The sequence below is a fragment of the Theropithecus gelada genome, chromosome 20 (assembly GCF_003255815.1).
Source record: "Theropithecus gelada isolate Dixy chromosome 20, Tgel_1.0, whole genome shotgun sequence".
NCBI lineage: Eukaryota > Metazoa > Chordata > Mammalia > Primates > Cercopithecidae > Theropithecus > Theropithecus gelada.
The window spans coordinates 54,584,094-54,607,867 of record NC_037688.1 but is presented as its reverse complement, the minus strand read 5'-3'; the positions used below and the strand labels follow the sequence as shown (position 1 = coordinate 54,607,867).

The 23,774-nt window shown below is 48.4% G+C and overlaps 2 protein-coding genes and 2 non-coding genes across 5 annotated transcripts in view; 2 read left to right on the top strand and 2 right to left on the bottom strand.

The window, feature by feature from the left end:
• Positions 1-3,745: 3,745 nt before the first annotated feature.
• Positions 3,746-4,364, bottom strand: LOC112614119 (adenylyl cyclase-associated protein 2). The gene is given in 3 exon segments (XM_025370326.1): positions 3,746-3,970; positions 4,176-4,224; positions 4,227-4,364. Coding segments are annotated over 3 exon segments (345 nt in total). The 5' UTR covers positions 4,348-4,364; the 3' UTR covers positions 3,746-3,795.
• An 804-nt stretch (positions 4,365-5,168) lies between these two features.
• Positions 5,169-23,774, top strand: part of SRCAP (Snf2 related CREBBP activator protein) — a 46,635-nt gene continuing 28,029 nt past the window's right edge. Inside the window, exons 1-18 of one of the 2 annotated variants that reach the window (XM_025370323.1) lie at positions 5,169-5,270; positions 5,997-6,070; positions 7,031-7,293; positions 10,237-10,488; positions 13,618-13,803; positions 14,018-14,158; positions 15,952-16,174; positions 16,290-16,567; positions 17,196-17,289; positions 17,441-17,530; positions 18,014-18,187; positions 18,278-18,603; positions 18,709-18,886; positions 19,113-19,249; positions 19,647-19,816; positions 19,957-20,149; positions 21,887-22,023; positions 22,114-22,300. In XM_025370323.1, coding sequence (XP_025226108.1) covers positions 7,240-7,293; positions 10,237-10,488; positions 13,618-13,803; positions 14,018-14,158; positions 15,952-16,174; positions 16,290-16,567; positions 17,196-17,289; positions 17,441-17,530; positions 18,014-18,187; positions 18,278-18,603; positions 18,709-18,886; positions 19,113-19,249; positions 19,647-19,816; positions 19,957-20,149; positions 21,887-22,023; positions 22,114-22,300 — 2,820 coding nt within the window. In that variant the 5' untranslated portion in view covers positions 5,169-5,270; positions 5,997-6,070; positions 7,031-7,239. Of the gene's footprint in view, positions 5,271-5,392; positions 5,630-5,996; positions 6,071-7,030; positions 7,294-10,236; positions 10,489-13,617; positions 13,804-14,017; positions 14,159-15,951; positions 16,175-16,289; positions 16,568-17,195; positions 17,290-17,440; positions 17,531-18,013; positions 18,188-18,277; positions 18,604-18,708; positions 18,887-19,112; positions 19,250-19,646; positions 19,817-19,956; positions 20,150-21,886; positions 22,024-22,113; positions 22,301-23,774 lie in introns of those variants that run through there. The other variant, XM_025370322.1, reaches the window with a different exon arrangement.
• Positions 7,755-7,856, bottom strand: LOC112614849. Its single transcript, XR_003117160.1, has one exon. It is a non-coding gene; the product is annotated as a U6 spliceosomal RNA (small nuclear RNA).
• Positions 16,979-17,107, top strand: LOC112614876. The gene has a single exon (XR_003117180.1). It is a non-coding gene; the product is annotated as a small nucleolar RNA SNORA30/SNORA37 family (small nucleolar RNA).

Sequence of the window (23,774 nt, the reverse complement as noted above, 5' to 3'; positions counted from 1 at the left end):
GCAAGTTTTGTGGTTCAGATGGTGAGTTCACCTTCTTTTTGAAACGGAGTCTCGCTCTGTCACCAGGCTGGAGTGCAGTAATGCGATCTCGGCTCACTGCAGCCTCCGCCTCCCAGGTTCAAGCAATTCTCCTGCCTCAGCCTCCCGAGTAGCTGGGACTACAAGTGCCTGCCACCACACCTGGCTAATTCTTGTATTTTTAGCAGAGACGGGATTTCACCATGTTGGCCAGGATGGTTTCAATCTCTTGACCTCATGATCCACCTGCCTCTGCCTCCCAAAGTGCTGGGATTACAGGCGTGAGCCACCACACCTGGCAGTGAGTTTACTTTTGGATGGAGGAGTCCAAGGTTCCTAGGGAGCCTCCTGCAGGAGGATTCCAGGAGTTAGAGGGTTCTGAGCTGGGGCTAGTCTTGACTTAAGAGATGGTGGTTGGAATAAACATGGAAATCATGAAAAGTTACTGGAGCCTTAGAGATTAACGCCCCTTTTTTCCCCTGAGATGTCTTTAGGCAAATCACCAGAAATGCTTATATGGGAGTGCTTTCTGGTTACAACCTGGCTTCTCCACCTCACCTAGATGGTTCTGTAACCCCCAGCCACTAATAGCAATGGAAGGTCCATTAGAGGGAGAAGTCCTGGAAGCTGAAGCTTCATTAGTTTCACAGTATCTGCCTCGGCCCTTGAGGACTTGGATGAGAGGGGGCAGTTGAGGCAAGAATCCTTAGCAGCCCCACCAACTGATGGAGGGGTCCAGAAGTGTCCTGTGGGGTGAGGGAGAAACGGAGTGGCCAGGGAGGTGGGAGGAGCCTGGGAAAGACTGGAATCACAGAAGGAACGATGTTTAGCGGATCATCATCACTAGCAATCAACGGCCAGGTTCTGCTAATTTTTCCTTCTTAGTCTCTCCCCCCCATCTCCACTGCCACCTTCTGGCCAACAGCTCCCATTACACACAGGTGACTGCTGGTATCCTCCCTGTCTCCAGTCTTACAGACATCCCATGCGTCTTGTTACATACATCACCCTTTGTAAAGTGGAACATGGGTCATGCCAATCTTTTTTTTTTTTTTTTTGAGACAGAGTCTGGCTTTGTTGCCAGGCTGGAGTATAGTGGTGTGATCTTAGCTCACTGCAACCTCTACCTCCCGGGTTCAAGCGGTTCTCTTGCCTCAGCCTCCCAAGTAGTTGGGACTACAGGCACACGCCTCCACGCCAGGCTAATTTTTGTATTTTTAGTAGAGACGCGGTTTCACCATGTTGGCCAGGATGGTCTCGATCTCTTGACCTCACGATCCATCTGCTTCGGCCTCCCGAAGTGCTGGGATTACAGGCGTGAGCCACCGTACCCAGCCTGGGTCATGCCAATCTTTTGCTTAACAACTTTCAATAGCTCCCTGTCACTTCCAAGCGAATGCCCCAAACCTAGCCTGGCATGCTGGGCCCTAACCACTTGGAGCCAGGTGATCTCTCCAACAGTGACTTAACCTGCTCCCTCATAAAGAAGACAGGCTAGGGCTGGGTGTGGTAGCTCATGTCTGTAGTCCCAGCACTTTGGGAGGCTGAGACAGGAGGGCTGTTTGAGGCCAAGAGTTCAAGACCAACCTGGGCAACATAGAGAGACCTCCCACTTTCACTACAAAAAAATAAAAAATAGCCGGGCCTGGTGGTGTGTACCTGTAGTCTCAGCTATTTGGAAGGCTGAGGTAGGAGGACCACCTGAGCCCAGGAGGTCGAGGCTGCAGTGAGCTATGATCACACCACTGTACTCCAGCCTGGGGCACAAGCTGATTCACTGTCCCCCTTCCCCCCACCGCCGAGCCATCAGCCTTGTGGAGGCTGTGTCATATTCCTGGAGTGCCTGCCTTCATGCCTAAATTTTTCAAGGTCAGGTTCAAATGATACTTCTCTAGGAAGCCTTCCCTGATACTCCACTGGGTATCCAATCTGACCCTTGGAGAGTTCCTGACCCTTGGAGAGTTCCTTGACCACCCTTCTTTTGAGATACCACAGCACTGCCATGCCTTTTACCAAGCTCACAGCTTATCCCACAATGAGACTAAGTTCTTAAGAGCAGGGACTGTGCCATCTTCCCTCCTGTCTCTCCCACTGCACGCAGCACAGGGCCAGATAGGAAACAGGCAGAGGAAATGCTGGTTAGGAGAACATGCTCATTGACATGCTTGTGTATGAACAAGAGGTCACAAGTTTAACTGCCTTTAGGTGCCAGATATGACAAATTTGTTAAGTTGCCTGGTGCAAGACAATTGGGAATGGTGGGACCTATGGTACATTGGAGACGTCATTCTCTTGCCTGAAGTATTTTTTCTTTTCTTTTTTTCTTTTTTTGAGATGGAGTTTTGCTCTTGTTGCCCAGGCTGGAGCGCAATGGCGTGATCTTGGCTCATCACAATCTCCGCCTCCCGGGTTCAAGCAATTATCTGCTTCAACCTCCCGAGTAGCTGGGATTACAGACACGCGTCACCACGCCTGGCTAATTGTGTATTTTTAGTAGAGACAGGGTTTCTCCATGTTGGTCAGGCTGGTCTCGAACTCCCAACCTCAGGTGATCCACCTGCCTCAGCATCCCAAAGTGCTGGGATTACAGGCGTAAGCCACCGTGCCTGGCTTCCTGAAGTATTAATAATACCCAGAACATTAAAACACTACGTAAACCGGCCAAGCGTGGTGGCTCAAGCCTGTAGTACCAGCACTTTGGGAGGCTGAGGTGGGTGGATCACCTGAAGTCAGGAGTTTGAGACCAGCCTGGGCAACATGGTAAAACCCTGTCTCTACTAAAAATACAAAAATTAGCTGAGTGTGGTGGTGCACACATGTAATCCCAGCTACTTGGGAGGATGAGCCAAGAATTGCCTGAGCCCGGGAGGCAGAGGCTGCAGTGAGCCAAGATTGTGACACTGCACTCCGGCTTGGGTGACAGAGCAAGACTATCTCAATAAATGAATACATACATAAACACTATGTAAAGCACACCAGAAGGCTAACCTTGACCTTAAGATCATGGATGTGAGACACTGAATTATAGTGAAATACACTCTGCATTTAGGTGGTCCTTTAGACCTTTTTTTTTTTTTTTCCCATACTTTAAAATTTTTAAATTTACTGTAGAGAGAACATCTCACTATGTTGCCCAGGCTGGTCTTGAGCTCCTGGCCTCAAGTGGTCCTCCTGCCTTGGCCTCCCAAAGTGCTGGGGTTACAGGTATGAGCCACCGCCCCTGGCCCTTCAGATCTTTCAAAGCAATTTTACATCAGCAACTCTATCCTCAGTTTACAAAGGAAACTGAAGCTCAGAAAGGTGAAGTTAATTGCTCAAGGTCACATATCAAGGAGTTAATGGCACAAGGCTAGGGCCAATTCATTCAGACTCTGGCCTGGGATCCCCTCTTTTGGGGGTGATGGGAGGAGGGTCTAGAAAATATAGGCATCATCCACTTTTCTTTCAACCCAAACTTCATCTGTAAAACACGACCAACAATCCTCTTCGCAGGGAAGAGCTAAACTGAATGGAGGAAGGGGAGCTTCTCAGGGCTTCCTAATCTGGCCTTTTAGGGCGGGCTTTAGGTGGTAAAATTTTGTGACAGCAAGTGCATTCTTGTGGCTTAGACTGCTTGGCTAGGAATCTTGACTTCAGGATCTGTCACTGTGTTTAACGCCTGAGCCTCAATTCGTTTGTAAAATGGAGCATTGTTAGGATTAGAAGAAATAATCAATGCATAAAGTAGTGTCAGTAGAAGGTAGCTGTTATTTATTGTTCTATTCTGGGGTAAAAGTATCAGATTCTCAAAGGGGTTCTTAACCTAGAACGTTTTCGAACAGATGGCAAAGGTGTTTGAAAGCTATCAGGAAACCATCCTCGTGTAAAACGAAGCAGCGCTACAGAAGTGGGCTGCCCTGGGAACAGGGAAGCCCAGGTTCCACTGCTAACTTGTTTCAGCTCACTGGGTGATCTGTAAATAAAAAGGGAGGTGGCGGTGGTCCGAGCTGGCAGCCGCAATGCAGCCCCCAGGTAGCTCTAGGGGCAGACAGTAAAGGCGCTCCGAGGAGGGGCGAGCGCGCAGCCACCGGGAGACTACACCTCCCAGGCTGCCTTGCGCGCCGGGCGGCGCCCTACGCTAGCACGCGAGCCTCCCCGTACCCCCACCCTCCAGTTACTGTCTCTCGCGAGAAGACGGGCCGCGCCGACGGTAGCGATAGCGAGCGGTGGCGGCGGTGGTGGTGGTGGTGGCGGCCGAGACGGCGGCGGCCATTTTGGTGAGGCCTCGAGAGCGACGGCGGCGGTTCGCTGGGAGTAGCGTCTGCCCTTTTTCCCACCCACCGTCCGCATCTGTGTGCTCCGAGAAGAGGCAGTGGAGGCAAGGCGGTGGCAGTAGCTGCAGTCTCCAGGGGAGTTTAAAGGCCGCAAAGGCGGTGGCCAAGAGGGAGCCCTCCCCCCTCCTCGGCGGGAGGGGGGGTGGTGCGCACGCCCCCGAGGACGCAGGTAAGGAGAGGGAGACAAGATGGCGGACGTCCCACAGTTCCCCCTCCCCTGACGGCTGACTGCGCGCGCATCTTTCCGCCACCGCCTCCCCTCCCACCTTCCCGGGGTGCTGCGCGCGCACCCTCAGCCGGGGCCCCGGGGCCGGTGCGCGAGGCTGTCGGCGCGCGCCCATAGAGACAGAGGGTCAGGCCGGCCGGCGCTGGGCCCCGCGTCTCCTCTCCCTTCCCGCTCTTCTGCGCACGCGTGCCTGAGCAAGCGAGCGAGCGAGCCCTGAGAGGACGGACCCAGGTGCGCTCCTGCCCGCCCACCAACCCAGTCACCCCTCAGGGGCGCGCGGGAAGAGGAAGGGGGGCGTGGGACGAGTAGTCGGGGCGCGCGCCCACCACATCCAGCCGGGGCATCAGGACCTGGTGGCACGAACCCTCCCTTCTCTCAGCCTTTCGCGGTCGGGTGATGGGGGGGGCTCCCTGACGGGCTCGGATGAGGGGCTTCCCAGCCCCGCGACCCTTGTGTGCGTGGGCTCGGGTTCTGGCGGGAGCCCCCGGGCCGTGCGCGCAGCCGGCTCTCTCCGCCTCCAGCCGCGCACGCGCGGGCCCCTCCCCCGCCCGGCGCGCACGTTGGGTGGGGTGGGAGTCTGGAGGGGGCGGGGCTATCTCAGGGCTAGTGGCAACTTGGGCTGAGGTCAGGGGTCACGCGAGGTCAGTCCGCCGGGAGGGCTAAGGAGACTGTCACGAAACCTGGAGTCAAGAGTTCAGGCTTGTTGGCTTCTGGTGAGCTCGGGTCTTGGGAACGTGTGGCGGAGGAGGGAGTGAATCAAAGGCGGCACCGTGGTTTAGGAATTTCCTTAAACACAGGGGAAGCATTTCCGGGCCTCCTGCGGGTTCACACTGCCTGTTTCCGGCGCGTGGTTCTTGGCAGTGCGGCTTCTCGCTTTTGACTGCTCCTGAGTCTCCCATTTGCTGTGATTCTTGTGTTTGGGGAAGTGTCTAATGGCGCAGGTATGGGATTCACAGTGCTCTGCCCTGAATCCTGGGCGGATTTTCCTGTCACCTGCATGTTTGTTGACTCTTCCCGGGAGTTCCACTCTTCATTTCTGCGTCCAGCCCTCACTGGAAAGACACGCAGGCAGGTAGCACCTTTCTGAGGTTCTGGATGTGACAGCTTTTTTTTGCTGTAATTTTTTTTGGTTTTGTTTTCCATTCTATGGTTGGAGCCTTCACACTTAAAATTTTTGAACTTTCTTGCTTAACTCCTTTCCTGCTCCTGCCCCCAGGCAGGATCGTATGTCCCTACAGAATTCGCAAAACAGGATTCGTCTTCACAAAACATGATTTGCATTTCCCTGAAATATGTGCTTTTCCTACTGTTGTTTTTCTGTTTCTAGTCTTTGAACTGATTTGGGTATGTTTAAATGTCTCAAAAAAACTGGAGTAAATAATACGCTTTGATGGATGTTGGCAAATGTGGAAGAGTTCCTCACTGTTCTTCTGTTTCAGGTGTGATTCCCTTCAGTACGGCGGCACCGTGGAAGTGCAGACTTTCACAGGGGGTGTGGTCTCAGCTCACACAGGTGAGGGATTTGCTACCATTTTGTGTGCTGATGCTAATAGGAGAAATGTTTGAAATAATGAAAGCAATTATAGGTCAGTATTGGGGATTTTCACTCTAGAGAAACACGGGAATGTTTGCATGTGATTTTTCTGTGGAGGGTTTGATTATAGTAGTGCAACAACAGAACTGAGGCTGTGGGTTAAGGAAAACGTGGTCAACCTGGCTCTACCAGGAAGAATAGCAGGTTTTCCATGGTTTTGGCATTAAGACTATGTGGATTGAAGTCCTCCTACCACTTTTTTACTGTGTGACCTTCCGCAAATCATAAGGTTTTAAAACTTTTTTACTTATAAAACAGATTATATTAGAATGTAAGCTCCATTTAGGTTGGGAATCCTTTCTGCGTGGCTTTATCCGTTGTGTGTAGGAGGAAGTAAATATTTGTTATGCTGTGAGAAGCACTTGGTTTTTTGTGTTTTTTTTTTTTTTTTTTTTTTTTTTGAGACGGAGTCTCGCTCTTACGCTGGCTGGAGTGCAGTGGCACGATCCCGGCTCACTGCAAGCTCCACCTCCTGGGTTCACACCATTCTCCTGCCTCAGCCTCCCGAGTAGCTGGGACCACAGGCGCCCGCCACTACACCCGGCTAATTTTTTGCATTTTTAGTAGAGACGGGGTTTCACCGTGTTAGCTAGGATGGTCTCGATCTCTTGACCTCGTGATCCACCTGCCTCGGCCTCCCAAAGTGCCGGGATTACAGGTGTGAGCCACCACGCCCGGCCAGCACTTGGTTTTTAAGGTAGATATGAGGATTATAGAATACATCAAACAAGTACTAAAAGTATCTTATACATATTAAGTGCTGAAGAAATGTAACCTGTAATTTTTGTGTTTCTCTTTATTCAGTGTTATTTCTGGTTTTTTAAAAATAATTTTGCATCCCCTTTAACTGCATTTCTGTCGTCTTCTTATCCTATTTAGGTGCTCCAGAGGCTGGTGGACCTGAGCGGAGGCTGGGACGCCCTGGTGGGCCCCGGGCCCTGGAAGGCGGGTCCCGGTGGCCGGTGGCCCAGAATGAGGCCAGCTCCCAGCATGCCCTGCAGCCGGACGCCAGCCCCTCGGCCAGCAGCAGTGGTGATAACGACCCAGTCATTCTTCAGGCATCCAAGGAGGAGCCTGGGAGTGGGACCATGCAGAGCAGCCCCTCCCCTGCTCACCCTCAGCTCCCAGTCCTACAGACACAGGTTTGAAAGTGGGGAGAGGTCCTTCTCTGCTTCTGCTTTGTGGATTGTTGGGTGTGAGGCAGAAGAAATGTGACGGGAATATTTGTGGAGAGTTTTGGAGAATCTTTGGTACTCAGGGGGCTGGGCTGTAGTGTGTCAGGTCTGTTGGATACTCACATTCCATTTAACATTAGTGTAATATGTCCAAGAGTGCAAAAACTCCTCATTACCTGAAAGAGGTTGAATTAGGCTAGGTTGGAAATGGAGGTCTGGGCACCATGCTTTTAAGACCGTACACTTTGAGAATAGTTTAACTTCTATCAGAACTGGAGTAGGATAAGCCTATGGATGATGTGTAGTGTTCATTCCTTTCTCATACCAAGGAAGGGTGTGGGGTAGGAAAAAAAAGCATGGCTTTTAAACACACATCTAGGTGTGTGTACAGTCAGCTTTCTTTTTGTTTTAATTTTTTTAACTTTTTTATAAAAAGGATTTCTTTATTGTGTCATCCTTGCATATGGGCCATGTTGATGTTTTCTGTATCCTCCCAGGTTTAGTATATGTGTTGCTAAAGTAAGCAGTACAGTAAGCTTTTCATGTTTATAAATTTGATAGTTATAATTTTTCTGAGAAACTGGGGAAATTTGTGACAGTCTTGTCGTTTAGCTGAGGTTGGAATTTGAGTGGCGCCGTGTAAGGCTTACGTCCTGGAGTGAATTTGTGAATTCCCTGAATATCCACATTTTAGTAGGACTTTGTTTTCCATTTTTTTCTTTTGTTTCTTTTGTTTTTTTTAATGAGATGGAGTCTCTTTCCGTCACCCAGGCTGGAGTGCAATGGCACGATCTCAGCTCACTGCAACCTCTGCCTCCCAAGTTCAAGCAGATGTCCCGCCTCAGCCTCGCGAGTAGCTGGGATTACAGGCACCCACCATCATACCTGGCTAATTTTTATATTTTTGTAGAGATGGGGTTTCACCATGTTGACCAGACTGGTCTTGAATTCCTGACCTCAGGCGATCCACCCACCTCGGCCTCCCAAAGTATTGAGAGTACAGGTGTGAGCCACCGGACCTGGCCTGTTTTCCTTTTCTTGTCTTTTCCTTTCCTTTCTTTTCTTTTCTTTTCTTTTCTTTTCTTTTCTTTTCTTTTCTTTTCTTTTCCCCTCCCTTCCTCTCTCTCTCTCTCCTTCCTTCCTTCCTTCTTTCCTTCCTTTTCCTTTCTTTTCTTTCTTTTTTTCTTTTTCTTTCTTTTTCTGTCTTTCTTTTGAATCTCGCTCTGTCACCAGGCTGAAATGCAGTGGTATGATCTTGGCTCACTGCAACCTCCACCTCCCCAGTTCAAGCGATTCTCCTGCCTCAGCCTCCCAAGTAGCTGGGACTCTAGGTGCACGCTACCACGCCTGGCTAATTTTTGTGTTTTTAGTAGAGGTGGGGTTTCACCATGTTTGCCAGGATGGTCTCGATCTTTTGACCTTGTGATCCCCACCCGCCTCAGCCTCTCAAAGTGCTGTAATTACAGGTGTGAACCACTGCGCCTGGCTCAGAGTTTCACTCTTGTCCAGGCTGGAGTGCAGTGGTACTCACCTCCTGGGTTCGAGTGATTCTCCTGCCTCAGCCTCTTGAGTAGCTGGGATTACAGGCATCCGCCACCACACCCAGCTAATTTTCTGTATTTTTAGTAGAGATGGGGTTCACCATGTAGGTTAGGCTGGTCTCGAACTCCTGACCTCTGGTAATCCACCCGCCTCAATCTCAAAAAGTACTAGGATTACAGGTGTGAGCCACCGTGCCCAGCTATGTCTGCCTTCCTTTCATCCGCCCGTCCGTCCAAACGTGGCACAATCTCGGCTTACTACAACCTCTGCTTCCTGGTTCAAGCGATTCTCCTGCCTCAGGCTCCTGAATAGCTGGGATTACAGGCTCGCACTACCACACCTGGCTAATTTCTGTACTTTTAGGAGAGACGGGGTTTCACCATGTTAGGCTGGTCTGGAACTCCTGACCACATGATCCACCCGCCTCGGCCTCCCAAAGTCCTGGGATTACAGACGTGAGCCACTAAGCCTGGCTTCCATTTCTTAATGCTTTTGGAGTACCTTGTAAAGTGACGTGTTGGGTATTTGAGAACAGTGGCTATGCCTCCAGCCCTTGCCTGTCCAGTGAAGAGGTTAAGGTGGCTTGGGATTTTGTTGGTGGCTGTTGAATTTAGTGGTAGCTCACATTTATTGCATAAGTGAATTTGCCACACTTGTGAAAATGGAGGGAAGATAGGGAGTTGTTTATGTGAATGAAATCACTGAGGCTCTGAAAGGATCAGAATTTGAAATCATATGCTGTGTGTGGGGGGGGGGGGGTTTCCCTCCAGTCAGTCTTACTCTGTCATCCAAGCTGGAGTGCAATGGCGTGATCTCGGCTCACTGCAACCTCCGCCTCCCAGGTTCAAACGATTCTTGTGCCTGAACCTCCTGAGTAGCTGGGATTACGGCTTCCGCCACCATGCCCAGCTAATTTTTGCATTTTCAGTAGAGATGGGGTTTCGCCATGTTGGCCAGGTTGGTTTCAAACTCCTGACCTCAGGTGATCCACCCGCCTCGGCCTCCCAAAGTGCTGGGATGACAATTGTGAGCCACCATCCCCGGCTTATATGGGTTTGTGTGTGTGTGTATATATACATACATGTACATATACACATATATACATATATATACATATATACATGTTTTTAAGTTTGGGGACTGTGTAAATGTCAGGACATAATTCTTTCATGTCAAGCATCTATAAACTTGGCTTTGCCATCGGAGTCCCTTATTAAAACTTTATCCCAAACGTTTGTGTTTATGAAAATAAGATTTACACGTTATTCTACATAGTTTTTTCTTGTGAAGATGGAATGAAATAATGTACCTGAAACACTCAGCACAATGCTAAGCATTTATTTTTGCCATCGTTTTCCACTTTTCTAGATGGTGTCGGACGGCATGACAGGCAGCAATCCTGTGTCCCCTGCCTCATCCAGTTCCCCAGCCTCTAGTGGGGCAGGCGGCATCTCCCCCCAGCACATAGCTCAAGATTCCTCCCTGGATGGACCTCCAGGACCCCCAGATGGTGCCACAGTGCCCCTGGAGGGGTTCAGCTTATCCCAGGCTGCTGACCTGGCTAACAAGGGCCCGAAGTGGGAGAAGAGCCATGCCGAAATCGCGGAACAGGCCAAGCATGTACGTACTAGGAAGGCTCATGAAGATTCTCGGGAGTCATCTTCACTAAACTCCCACATCCTCTTGAGTATTTTAGGTTTCTTTTCTTTTTTGTCATGGATTTAGGGTATAGGTTCTGCCTTAACGTATATGATTGTAAGCAGATTGCTTGAATACTGAGTCTCATTTTCCTTGCTGTAAATAAAAAAGGAATGATATAATAATTTGTAGGCTATTAGGAGGTTTAAATTATAGGAGCAAGGCCGGGTGCAGTGGCTCACACCTGTAATCCCAGCACTTTAGGGGGCTGAGACAGGCAGCTCTCTTGAGCTCGGGAGTTCAAGACCAGACTGGGCAATGTGGTAAAACCCCATCTCTGTAAAAAGTACAAAAAATTATCTGGGCATAGTGGCACATGCCTGTAGCAGTCCCAGCCACCCAGGAGCCTGAGTTGAGAGGATCACCTGAGCCCAGGAGGTCAGGGCTGCAGTGAGCCATGATTATGCCACTGCACTCCAGCCTGAGCAGCCAAGTGAGATCCTGTCTCAAAAAAAAGGGAAAAAAGGAGAAAATAGACATGAAAGCACTTTGTAAGCTGTGATGCTCTTAAGATTTGCTGGTTTCTACTTATTTCTGTCCTGCAGTGTGTTACATTTATCCAGTGGTAAGTGTGGTCTTGGCCAGCAGCATTAGCATCACCTGGGAACTTACTAAAAACACAAATTCTCTGTCAGGCGTGATGGCTCATGCCTGTAATCCCAGCACTATGGGAGGCTGAGGTGGGTGGATCACCGGAAGTCAGCCTGGCCAACGTGGCAAAACCCTGTCTCTACTAAAAATACAAAAATTAGGCTAGCGTGGTGGGGCAGGCCTGTAGTCCTAGCTACTCAGGAAACTGAGGCAGGAGAATTGCTTGAACCAGGGAGGCAGAGGTTGCAGTGAGCTGAGATGATGCCACTGCACGCCAGCCTGGGTAACAATGAGACCCCCCCAAAAAAAAAAAAAAAAAAAAAAAAACGCACGCAAATTCTTGGTACTCCTCACCCACTGACCCATTTGAAACTATGAGGGTAGGGCCCAGCAATCTGTTTTTATTTTTTATTTTATTTTATTTATTTATTTTTTTTGAGACAGAGTCTCGCTCTGTCACCCAGGTTGGACTGCAGTGGCACCATCTCAGGTCACTGCAAGTTCGGCCTGCCAGGTTCACGGCCATCCTCTTGCCTCAGCCTCCTAAGTAGCTGGGACTACAGGCGCCCGCCCCCAAGCCCGGGTAATTTTTTTGTATTTTTAGTAGAGACAGGGTTTCACCATGTTGGCCGGGATGGTCTCAATCTCCTGACCTCGTGATCTACCTACCTCAGCCTCCCGAAGTGCTGAGATTACAGGCGTGAGCCACCATGCGCGGCCTATTTTATTTTATTTTATTTATTTGTTTATTTTGAGATGGAGCCTTGCTCTGTCTCCAGGCTGGAGTGCAGTGGCGCAATCTTGGGTCACTACAACCTCTGCCTCCTGGGTTCAAGTGATTCTCCTGCCTCAGCCTCCCTAGTAGCTGGGACTACAGCCGTGCACTGCCACACTCAGCTAATTTTTTTGTATTTTTAATAGAGACGGGATTTCACCATATTGGCAGGATGGTCTCGATCTGTTGACCTTGTGATCTGCCAGCCTCGGCCTCTCAAAGTGCTGGGATTACAGGCGTGAGCCACTCTACCTGGCCTTAATCTGTTTTCTTTTGTTTTTCTTGAGATGGAGTCTCGCTCTTTCGCCCAGGCTGGAGTGCAGTGGCATGATCTCGGCTCACTGCAAGCTCCACCTCCCGGGTTCACACCATTCTCCTGCCTCAGCCTCCTGAGTAGCTGGGACTACAGGCGCCTGCCACCACGCCCAGCTAATTTTTTGTGTTTTTAGTAAAGACGGGGTTTAACTGTTTTAGCCTGGATGGTCTTGATCTCCTGACCTAATGATCTGCCCACCTTGGCCTCCCAAAGTGCTAGGATTACAGGCGTGAGTGCAATCTGTTTCTAAAAGTTCTCCAGATGATTCTGGTGTCTGCTCAAGTTTGAGAGCAGCTGGTCTAATATGCACGTCTTTCTTGATGTTTCCTTCACTATCAGGCCATTTAGTTCTGTCTCATCTCTGGCTGTCATTTTCTCTGATTTAGTTTTTATCAGGAGAGGACAGAATAACAAAGGCAGAGGCTGGGTGCGGTGGTTTTTGCCTATAATCTGAGCATTTTGGGAATCCCAGGCAGGCGGACTGCTTGAGCCCAGGAGTTCCAGACCAGCCTTGACATCGTGAAACCTCATCCGTACAAGAAATACAAAAAAAATTAGCTGGGCATGGGTTGCATATGCCTATAGTCTCAGGTGCTTGGGCAGCTGAGTTGGGAAGATAACCTGAGCCTAGGCAACAGAGTGAGACCCAGAAAAATCTCAGATTTCTGAGTGAGATTTCAGAAAAAGAAATAAGGCAGTTGTCCTAAATTTTTTGAGTCATCTCTGTCAAAAATATTTTAGATGCTTTTTTAATAAAAGACAATCAGTGTAGAAACTTTAGTAAAAATGACCAATTTTTTACACCTAACCAGTGTTAAACAATTCACGTATAATGTTTCATGTTTTTTACATAAACACATGCATTTTTACAAAAGTAGTATTTTTATAAACAACAGTGTGCCAGTTATAGCGTATTTCTAAGCTTAATGCATCATGAACATACTCTAAGTAGAATTCTATGATGATGATAATCCCTTGTATCTAGAATCAAGAGGGAAGTATGTGTTCCTTACTCCTCTGGGAAGCTCTCCTTGGGATATGTTTTCCCAAGTCTCTTCTATGTCTATGGGGTGTGGAGATTGTGTTAAATAATGGAAAGCGCATGAAATTTGCTGTCTGGAGGAGTCAGACCTATTTTTGATTGCCATCTTCTATTACTTTCTAGCTGTGTGATCTTGGGCAAATCACTTAATCTCCCTGATCTATTTTCCCTCTTCTGAAGAGAGTTTGGTACCTCCCTGTAGGTTTGGTATGTGGGCTAAGCATAAGCATAACACAATCAGCCCACTTATTGTTCAGGAATTCAGCCGTGACAGTGAGACGGATTGTGTGTTTAGAACTGTTGATTGATCTGGCTCTCCCTGATTAGGAGGCTGAGATCGAGACTCGGATTGCTGAGCTGCGGAAGGAGGGTTTCTGGTCTCTGAAGAGGCTGCCTAAGGTGCCAGAGCCCCCTCGCCCCAAAGGTCACTGGGACTATCTGTGCGAAGAGATGCAGTGGCTCTCTGCTGACTTTGCTCAGGAGCGCCGTTGGAAACGGGGTGTGGCCCGTAAGGTAGGTCTTCCACTGGGACTGCCTTCCTTTTCCTTTTCAGGTTTGTGCTTTCCGTTGAAAGGTGAGTTAGTTGGAAGGTGACCAAATAGAATGATGTAGGCATTAAGAGGCAAGCTCTTGACTTTCCAGATTTCTTGGCCTTGATTATTTTCTTTGCCTTTGGGTGGGGAAGTCTGGCTTTGAGTGTTTTCACCCTGGGTTTTCATTCCCACAGGTGGTGCGCATGGTGATCCGGCACCACGAGGAGCAGCGGCAGAAAGAGGAACGGGCCCGGAGGGAGGAGCAGGCCAAGCTGCGTCGAATCGCTTCCACCATGGCCAAGGATGTCAGGCAGTTCTGGAGCAATGTGGAGAAGGTGGACAGTGGGGATCAGGAAAGGGAAATGGCCTTGGATTAGATTGGTAGATGGCATGGTAGTAGGAATTATCAAAACTTCTTGAGGGAGTAAATATAATTTCAGGCAACTCTAATGATGCTTATGTTGTGTGGATAAAAAAGTATAGTGGCAAAATATGAGTTCTTTCTTTGGGGATTGTTAATAGTTCTCCTTGGCAGCTCTAGGCCACCTGTCCCTTGCAGGGCATTTAGCATGTGTTTACTAAAATGTATTTGTGCCACTTACATGCTTAAATTCTGCCAAAGTTCTCACTGCCCGTATAGTAAGTTGTAATTATTTCTTAAGTACTACCTGGATTCCCTCTATATTCTCGGTCTTGCCTCCTGCCATGTTCTTTCCTTCTCCCTTTCACTCCACACCCATTTTTCTTTTGTATATCTCTGGCCATTTACACATGGACTTTATGCTGCTGAGAATGCCTTTTTCCTCATGTGTACTTAGGGAACAGCTACCTATTTTTTAGTTGTCTTGAACAGGGTCTTGCTGTGTGGCCTAGGCTGGAGTGCAGTGGTACGATCATGGCTTACTGCATCCTCAACCTCCTGGGCTCACGTGATCTTCCTGCTTCAGCCTCCCAAGTATCTGGGACTACAGGCACGTGCTACCACATCTTGCTAATTAAGAAAAATTTTTTTTAATTTTTTTTTTTAAATTTTTTTGTGAAACAGAGTCTCGCCCCATCACCCAGGGCAGTGGCGCAATCTTGGCTTACTGCAGCCTCTGCCTCCTGGGCTCAAGTGATTCTCCTGCCTCACTCTCCAGAGTAGCTGGGATTACTACTCTGGCATGTGCTACCATGTCTGGCTAATTTTTGTATTTTTAGTAGAGACAGGGTTTTGTCATGTTGGCCAGGCTGGTCTTGAACTCCTGACCTCAGGTTATCCACCTGCCCCGGCCTCTCAAAGTGCTGGGATTATAGGCGTGAGCCACCACAGCTGGCTTAAAAATATTTTTTTGTGGAGACAAAGTCTCGCTGTTACACACCAAGCTGATCTTGAATTCCTGGGCTCAAGGGATCCTCTCGCTTTGACCTCCCAAAGTGTGAACCACCATGCCTGGCTTCACCTACCTGTTTTTTTTTTTTGTTTTTGAGATGGAGTCTCGCTTTGTTCCCAGGCTAGAGTGCAGTGGTTCAATCTGGGCTCACTGCAACCTTTGCCTCCCAGGTTCAAGCAATTCTCCTGCCTCTGCCTTCCGAGTAGCTGAGATTACAGGCGCCCACCACCAAGCCTGGCTAATTTTCGTATTTTTAGTAGAGATGGGGGTTTCACCATGTTGGTCAGGCTGGTCTCGAACTCCTGACCTCCTGTGATCCTCCCGCTTCAGCCTTCCAGAGTGCTGAGAATACAGGCATGAGTCACTGTGCCCAGCCCACCTGCCTACTTTTTGAGATCCAATTCCAGCTGGGTGTGGTGATACATGCCTGTAGTTCCACCTGTGTGGGAGGGCAAGGCAGGAGGATCATTGGAGCCCAGGAGTTTGACACCAACCTGGCCAACATAGTGAGACCTCATCTCTTAAAAAAAAATCAGATTGCAAATCTTCCCTCCAACTGAGGCTAAGCTGGCTCTTCTTCCTGCATGCTCCCTTTGTGCTTCCTTTAGACCATAATAAGCCCTGAAGGTTATTTAGCCTTACTCTCCCAAGAGGCCAGCCCAGGATCTGGTTAAAGAAGGCCTCCCTAAACATCGGGTAAAAGTACCTAAATAAATGGTTATCTTGGTGAGCAGTCCCTTTCACATCTGTGGCAGGTGGTGCAATTCAAGCAACAGTCCCGGCTTGAGGAAAAGCGCAAAAAAGCCCTTGACCTGCATTTAGACTTCATTGTCGGGCAAACTGAAAAGTACTCGGACCTTCTGTCTCAGAGCCTCAACCAGCCGCTGGCCTGCAGCAAAGCAGGCTCTTCCCCTTGCCTCGGCTCTTCCTCAGCTGCCTCCAGTCCTCCACCCCCTGCTTCCCGCCTGGATGATGAAGGTGTGTGTTCTCTTTGGCCCTGTTACTCTTCCTCGTGTACCCTTTCCAGAGCTGAAAAACCCACCCTGTGGCTTGCAGGGCCCGTGGACTTTGTGACCTTGTTCTCCTGCTATAGATGGGGACTTTCAACCCCAAGAGGAGGAGGAAGAGGATGATGAGGAAACGATTGAGGTAGAAGAACAACAGGAGGGCAATGATGCAGAGGCCCAGAGGCGTGAGATTGAGCTGCTTCGCCGTGAGGGAGAATTGCCACTGGAAGAGCTGCTCCGTTCCCTTCCCCCTCAACTACTGGAAGGGCCTTCCAGCCCCTCTCAAACCCCCTCATCTCATGATAGTGACACCCGAGATGGGCCTGAAGAAGGTGCTGAAGAAGAGCCCCCTCAGGTGTTGGAGGTATAGGCAGAAGGAGCAGAGGGGAGGGTTCAGAGGGGGAGCAGAGGGAGAGGTTCAGGGTCTGAGTTCGGCGCTATGAGGTTGGTTATGGGTTTTGAGAGTTCTACCTAGTGATGGACATTTGGGCTCTTCTTTGGGGATGACTGGGGAAGAATCTTTGGGGCAAGTTGCATTTTATGATTGGCAGGTTTTGGCACTATAGTGGAAGAGTGTATTGTACTTTACTCTTTAAATTGCTATGTGGTCTTGAAAAAGTACTTGCTCTGACTGTTCTTGCCACTTCTCTGAACGTGCCCTAATATTCCCTCATTGGCCTTATAGATTGGAAGCTGGCATGGTACCCTTAAATCTTTTCTCTTTCTCCATATGTCCCAAGTGCATGGAGATCTGTTGGGTACCTTTCTTTGTTACCTGGTACTTTCACAGGTCTTTCCCCAGGCGGTGGGGCCAGGATTTGGTAGTTGGTGCTGAGAGAAAACCCTTGATTGTATTCTTGCCCTGGGATTGTACCAGTGGCAGCTGTCACTCAATGGGATAGAGATTCTCCTGTGACATCTTTTTCAAGTTTGTGCCATTCTTCTGCTACTCTAACCTTAGACCCTTTCCTTTTTTATCTTTTGCCATACAGGTAAAGCCCCCACCCTCTGCTGTCACACAGCGAAACAAACGGCCTTGGCATCCAGATGAAGATGATGAAGAGTTTACTGCCAATGAGGAGGAAGGTCAGGGCTGTTCTGTTTGTCCTATTGCCACTTACCCCTTGAATGAATTGTCTGGACCTAACCTTTCAGGCTTTCTCATCTGTTTCATTTGGACTGTGTCCTGTGCCTCTAGCCTCTATCCCTGTTGATCCTGCTTCTGTCTCTTTCCTAGCGGAGGATGAAGAGGACACTATAGCAGCTGAGGAACAGTTGGAAGGGGAGGTGGATCATGCCGTGGAGCTGAGCGAGTTGGCTCGAGAAGGTGACATTCACCAGACATTTTACTAAGCATCCACTTGGTGTCTGCCCTGTGCAGTACCAAGGATAAAGAGATGAATAAGGCAGTTTGTATCCACTCTGGAGGAATTCTGTGTCTAATGACTACGACAGACTTGTAAACGAATAATGATTAGAAAGTGATGAGTGATTATGATAGAAGTTTAAATGGTGATGTGGGAGTGAAATGGAGGGAAGAGCTAATGTAAGAAGATATTGGCAGTATCTGACATGGACCTTGAGAGGCTCACCAGGTTGATAATGTTCTTCCCACTTCCCATGGTACATCCCCCAGGTTGTGGGGCTTGGTTTTGCTAGCTGATGCTGAAAGTAAGCTATTTTGCCTCCCCTCAGACCTGGGCCTAGCAGTATCTACAGAGACCTAGGTAAAATTAATTGGTACCACTCAGACCTCCCCGTCTCCCTCCCCTCAGAGTAGCCAAAAGCTTCACTTTTATTTCTCTTCCAGGTGAGCTTTCCATGGAGGAGCTATTGCAGCAGTATGCAGGAGCCTATGCCCCAGGCTCTGGGAGCAGTGATGATGAGGATGAAGATGAGGTTGATGCTAATAGCTCTGACTGTGAACCAGAGGGGGCCGTGGAAGCGGAAGAAGCTCCTCAGGAGGATAGTAGCAGTCAGTCAGGTGAATATGTGGTCATGAAGCAGGAGCCGGGGAGGGTGGCCATTGGAGGAGCAGGTATTGTGAGCAGTAAGCCTTGGTCTTACACTTTAGACTCTGTGGAGGACCAGAGTGAGGATGAGGAAGATGAACATTCAGAAGAGGAAGAAACAAGTGGAAGTTCGGCATCAGAGGAATCTGAGTCTGAAGAGTCTGAGGATGCCCAATCACAGAGCCAAGCAGATGAAGAGGAGGAAGATGATGATTTTGGGGTGGAGTACTTGCTTGCCAGGGATGAAGAGCGGAGTGAGGCAGATGCAGGCAGCGGGCCTCCTACTCCAGGGCCCACCACTACTCTAGGTCCAAAGAAAGAAATTACTGACATTGCTGCAGCAGCTGAAAGTCTCCAGCCCAAGGGTTACACGCTGGCCACTACCCAGGTATCCCCAGGTTCTGGCCTCTCCTTTCCCTTGTCTTGACTTTTCTCATGTCCCCATGATAAATGCCTCATTTCCATTGTGTTACCTCTTTTTCCTCTCTGCCAGGTAAAGACGCCCATCCCCCTGCTTCTGCGGGGCCAGCTCCGGGAGTACCAGCACATTGGCCTAGACTGGCTGGTTACCATGTATGAGAAGAAGCTTAATGGCATTCTTGCTGATGAGATGGGGCTTGGGAAGACCATCCAGACCATCTCCCTGCTTGCCCACTTGGCTTGTGAGAAAGGTAAGTAGGCAAGGCCCCTTCTTTTGTGCCCCCTAGTCTAGCTCCCTGGGGAGCTTGTTAGTGATGACTCCGGCTTCATTGACTCCTGCTTCATTGACTCTGGTCATTAACTGTATAGAGAGGAGGGATTCCTAGGAAGGGCCAAAGGGTGGTCAGGGTTATAACTGAGGAGTCGGAACCACAGAATTTACATTTCCTTACCATCTCTCATTTTTTTGTCAAACAGGTAACTGGGGTCCCCATTTAATCATTGTTCCCACCAGTGTGATGTTGAACTGGGAAATGGAGTTGAAACGGTGGTGCCCCAGCTTTAAAATCCTCACTTACTATGGAGCCCAGAAAGAGAGGAAGCTCAAGCGGCAGGTTCGATCTTTCATGTGGTCACTTTCCCCCCATGGATGCCTCCTTTGTTTTTAAGCCCTTTTTTCAGTTGAATTCCTTTTCCTCCACTTTCTTTTCTTTTCTTTTTTTTTTTTAATTTTTAAATTTCTTGCAAAGATAGAGATGGGTCTATGTTAACCAAGCTGACCTTGAGCACATGGGCTCAAGATCCTCCCACCTCAGCCTCCCAAAGTACTGAGACTATAGCTGTGAGCCACCATGCCCAGGCCCCTCCTCTTTCTGTCGCTCCATTCTTTTGCTGGGACTTTCTCTTTTCTTCCAACCTGATTTCTGTCCTTTGAGGAGTTTAGCATGTCTTCCCTTGGCTCTCTTTTCTTTTCATCCCACTATCTGCTACTTTCTGTCTTTGATCCTTCAGGGCTGGACCAAGCCCAATGCCTTCCATGTTTGTATCACATCTTACAAGCTGGTGCTGCAGGACCACCAGGCCTTCCGCCGCAAGAACTGGCGCTATCTCATTCTGGATGAGGCGCAGAACATCAAGAACTTCAAGTCACAGCGCTGGCAGTCACTCCTCAACTTCAACAGGTGGAGATGGAGATGGGGATTCATGGGAGGGTTGACTTGGCTTGAAGGGAGGGCTGCCTGGGTTGAGGAATGTATCAGAATGCTCAGAAGGTTGGGAGCTGCTGACCATCCTCCCTCTGATTCTCTCTGTCTCTTTGCAGCCAGAGGCGCCTGCTCCTGACAGGAACTCCCTTGCAGAACAGCCTCATGGAGCTGTGGTCCTTGATGCACTTTTTGATGCCCCATGTCTTCCAGTCTCATCGCGAGTTCAAGGAGTGGTTCTCTAATCCCCTAACTGGCATGATTGAGGGCAGCCAAGAGTATAATGAAGGTCTTGTCAAACGCCTCCACAAGGTAGGGCCTGCAACAGTTTGTCAGAGTATTGGGAATGGTGAGGAACCATTCCCGGGCATTGCCCAGGAAACCCTTGGGGAGAGGGAAGTCAGTGCCAGGCTGAACTCACTCAGTTGTCAAGCTGCAATGTTTTAGTGACTACCCATTGCCAGATTGAATGACCTCATCTTAGTCATCCATTCTGTTTTTTTTTTTTTTGGACGGAGTCTCGATCTGTTGCCCAGGCTGGAGTGCAGTGTCTCGATCTCCACTCACTGCAAGCTCTGCCTCTCGGGTTCACGCCATTCTCCTGCCTCAGCCTCTCGAGTAGCTGGGACTAAAGGTGTCCGCCACGACGCCCAGCTAATTTTTTGTATTTTTAGTAGAGACGGGGTTTCACCGTGTTAGCCAGGATAGTCTCAATCTCCTGACCTCTTGTTCCGCCTGCCTTGGTCTCCCAAAATGCTGGAATTACAGGCGTGAGTCACTGCGCCTGGCCTTTTTTTTTTTTTTTTTGGTAACAGAGTCTCGCTCTGTCCCACGGGCTGGAGTGCAGTGGCGTGATCTGGCTCATTGCAGCCTCCACCTCCCGGGTTCAAGCGATTCTCCTGCCTCAGCCTCCTGAGTAGCTGGGGTTACAGGTCTGCGCCACCATACCTAGCTAATATTTGTTATTTTTAGTAGAGGCAGTTTTCGCCATCTTGGCCAGGCTGGTCTCGAACTCCTGACCTCAAATGATCCGCCCTGTCCCCCTTGGCCTCCCAAAGTGTTGGGATTACAGGCGTGAGCCACCATTCCCAGCCTGTTTTTTTTTTTTTTTTTTTTTTTTTTTATGGTGATGTTTTTGTCCTTATTGTCTTTGAGAATGGTACTGCTGATTGGTCCCTGCTTGGATTTCTCTTTACCTGGATTTCTTCAACTTCATATTGTTGGTGTTTCTCTCTCTGGTCTTCTTTGGTTCTCCTTTTTTGCCCAGCTTTTAAATCACAACATCTTTCAGCATTCCAATCTTTACTTTTTTTGTCTTCTCAGTCTACATATCTCACAGGCCTTCTCGTTCCTAAAGCTTTGACTATTTCTTATGTGATAAAGACTCTCCAATCTGTGCTAAAAGTCCTTGACTTTCTAGATCACTTGACCTGTATTTAGATTTCTGATTTGGTATCATTAATTGAAAGTTCCTCTTGAACTCAACACTGTTCTAAGCCAGACATCTCTGGCCTTATAGCCTGTTATAAGGCCATCTTGGTCAATCACTATCATTTGGTAAACTAAGCTAGAAAACAGGAAGTCTTCCTTAACTGTTACTTTTCCTTCATTTACCTCCCTTCCTTCTTCCATGTCACTGTAGACATTGATGACTGTGTCCTATCGGATTTTATCTTCTGAGATTTCAGATTTGCCTTTCGTTTTATTTCCCGTCAAGGCCACAGTTTTTGTTCTCCTCATCTTCTAGATTTATTTGCATCATCTTGTAAACTTACAATCACTCCTCAAAATCTAGTTTGAGTTTTCTCTCCTGCATAGTTGGTCTGCCCACAGTGCTTCCTTATATCACTTCCTATGTCGTGGTATCATTTTGTGTCTGTCTCCTTCAGCAGACGGCAGATCCCTTGAGGGCTTGCAGTTGACTCATCTCTGTGTGGTTGGTGTCTGATATGGTGTGCCGTATGGCTCCATTCGTGTTTACTGAGGGGCTTAGGCTGGGGTTTGGTGCCTGAGTTCTCCTGTTTAGCCTCCTGCTTAATTTGCTTTTAGGTTTTGAGGCCTTTTTTACTGCGCCGAGTTAAGGTGGATGTTGAGAAGCAGATGCCCAAAAAGTATGAGCATGTTATCCGCTGCAGGCTCTCCAAGCGTCAACGCTGTCTCTATGATGACTTCATGGCACAAACCACGTAAGGGAGGAAGGAGGGTGGGCCCTGGGACTCGAGATTGAAGTGTAGGTGGCTGTTAGGGCGTCCCATTTATTTTTCCTCTTTCCCTAGAACTAAGGAGACACTAGCCACAGGCCATTTCATGAGCGTCATCAACATTTTGATGCAGCTGAGAAAAGTTTGCAATCATCCAAATCTGTTCGACCCTCGACCGGTTACCTCCCCTTTCATCACCCCAGGCATCTGCTTCAGCACCGCCTCTCTGGTGCTAAGGGCCACGGATGTCCATCCCCTCCAGGTAAGTATGATTCCATTAATGTGAAATATAAAGGTTATTGGCATTACCCCAACCATGTACCTCTTTTCGTTAGACTGGGGTCTGACTTTTGCATCCTTATTACTCCCCTAAGTATCGTTCCCTTAGTTTTATTGTACTCTAGTCATGTGACTTAACGATGGTTCAACTTAATATTTTTTTGGCTTCACTGTGAATTTATCAGGATGTAACCCCATTGTAAATTGAGGAGCATCTGGACTTAGAATGATTCAGCTTACAGTTTTTTACTTTTTGATGGGCTTGTCAAGGGTATTAAAGGGCATTAAATTCTCGATTTGCTGAGGGTTTATTGGGATGTAACTTCATCGTAAGTCTGGGAGCATTTGCATCACATTTTGTTTATCCATTCATCTATCAGTGGGCACTTGGATTCTTTCCACCTTTTGTCTCTTGTGAATAAGGCTGTGAACATGGATGTACAAATATCTCTGCTTTTTACTTTGGGTATTTACTTAAAAGGAATATTGTTGTAACATACAGTAATTCGATTTCTGCATATTGGGAAAACCTCTACGCTGTTTTCCATAGTAGCTGCATGTTTTACATTTCCACCCTAGCAGGGCACAAGGGTTCTAATTTTTCCACATCCTTGCCATTACCTGTTCTTTGTTTTATTACACCCATATTAATGAGTGTGAATTGGTATTTCATTGTGGTTTTGGTTTGCATTTCCTTAATGATGAGGGCTGTCAAGGATCTTTTCATGTGCTCATTGGCCCCTTGTCTATATTTTTGGATAAATGTCTATTGAAGACTTGTTTATTTTGGGTGTTTGTGTGGTGGTTGTTGAGCTGTAGGACTTCATTATATACTTTGGAAATTAACCCGTTACTGGATGTATGACTTGCAAATATTTTGTCACATTCCATGAGTTGTCTTCACTCTGTTGATAGTGTTTTTTGATGCGCAAACACTTGTTTTTGGCGGTTTTTTTTTTTTTTTTTTCCCGAGACAAGGTCTATCTCTGTCACCAAGGCTAGAGTTCAGTGATACAATCATAGCTCACTGCAGCCTTGAACTCCTGGGCTCAAGTAGTCCTCCCACCTCAGCCTTCTGACTAGCTGGGACCACGGGTATGCACTACCATGCCTGGTTTTTGTTTTTTTTTGAGACGGAGTCTCGCTCTGACCTCAGGCTGGAGTGCAGTGGTGCCATCTTGGCTCACTGCAACCTCTGCCTCCCAGGTTCAAGCGATTCTCCACAGCCTCCTGAGTAGCTGGGGTTACAGGCGTGTACCACCACACCCAGTTAATTTTTGTATTTTTAGTAGAGATGTGGTTTCACCATGTTTCCCAGGATGGTCTTCATCTCTTGACCTCGCGATCTGCCCATCTCAGCCTCCTAAAGTGCTGGGATTACAGGTATGAGCCACCGCACCCGGCCTCGCTAATTTTTTTTTTTTTTTAGTTTTTTTTTTTTTTTTTTTTTTTTTTTT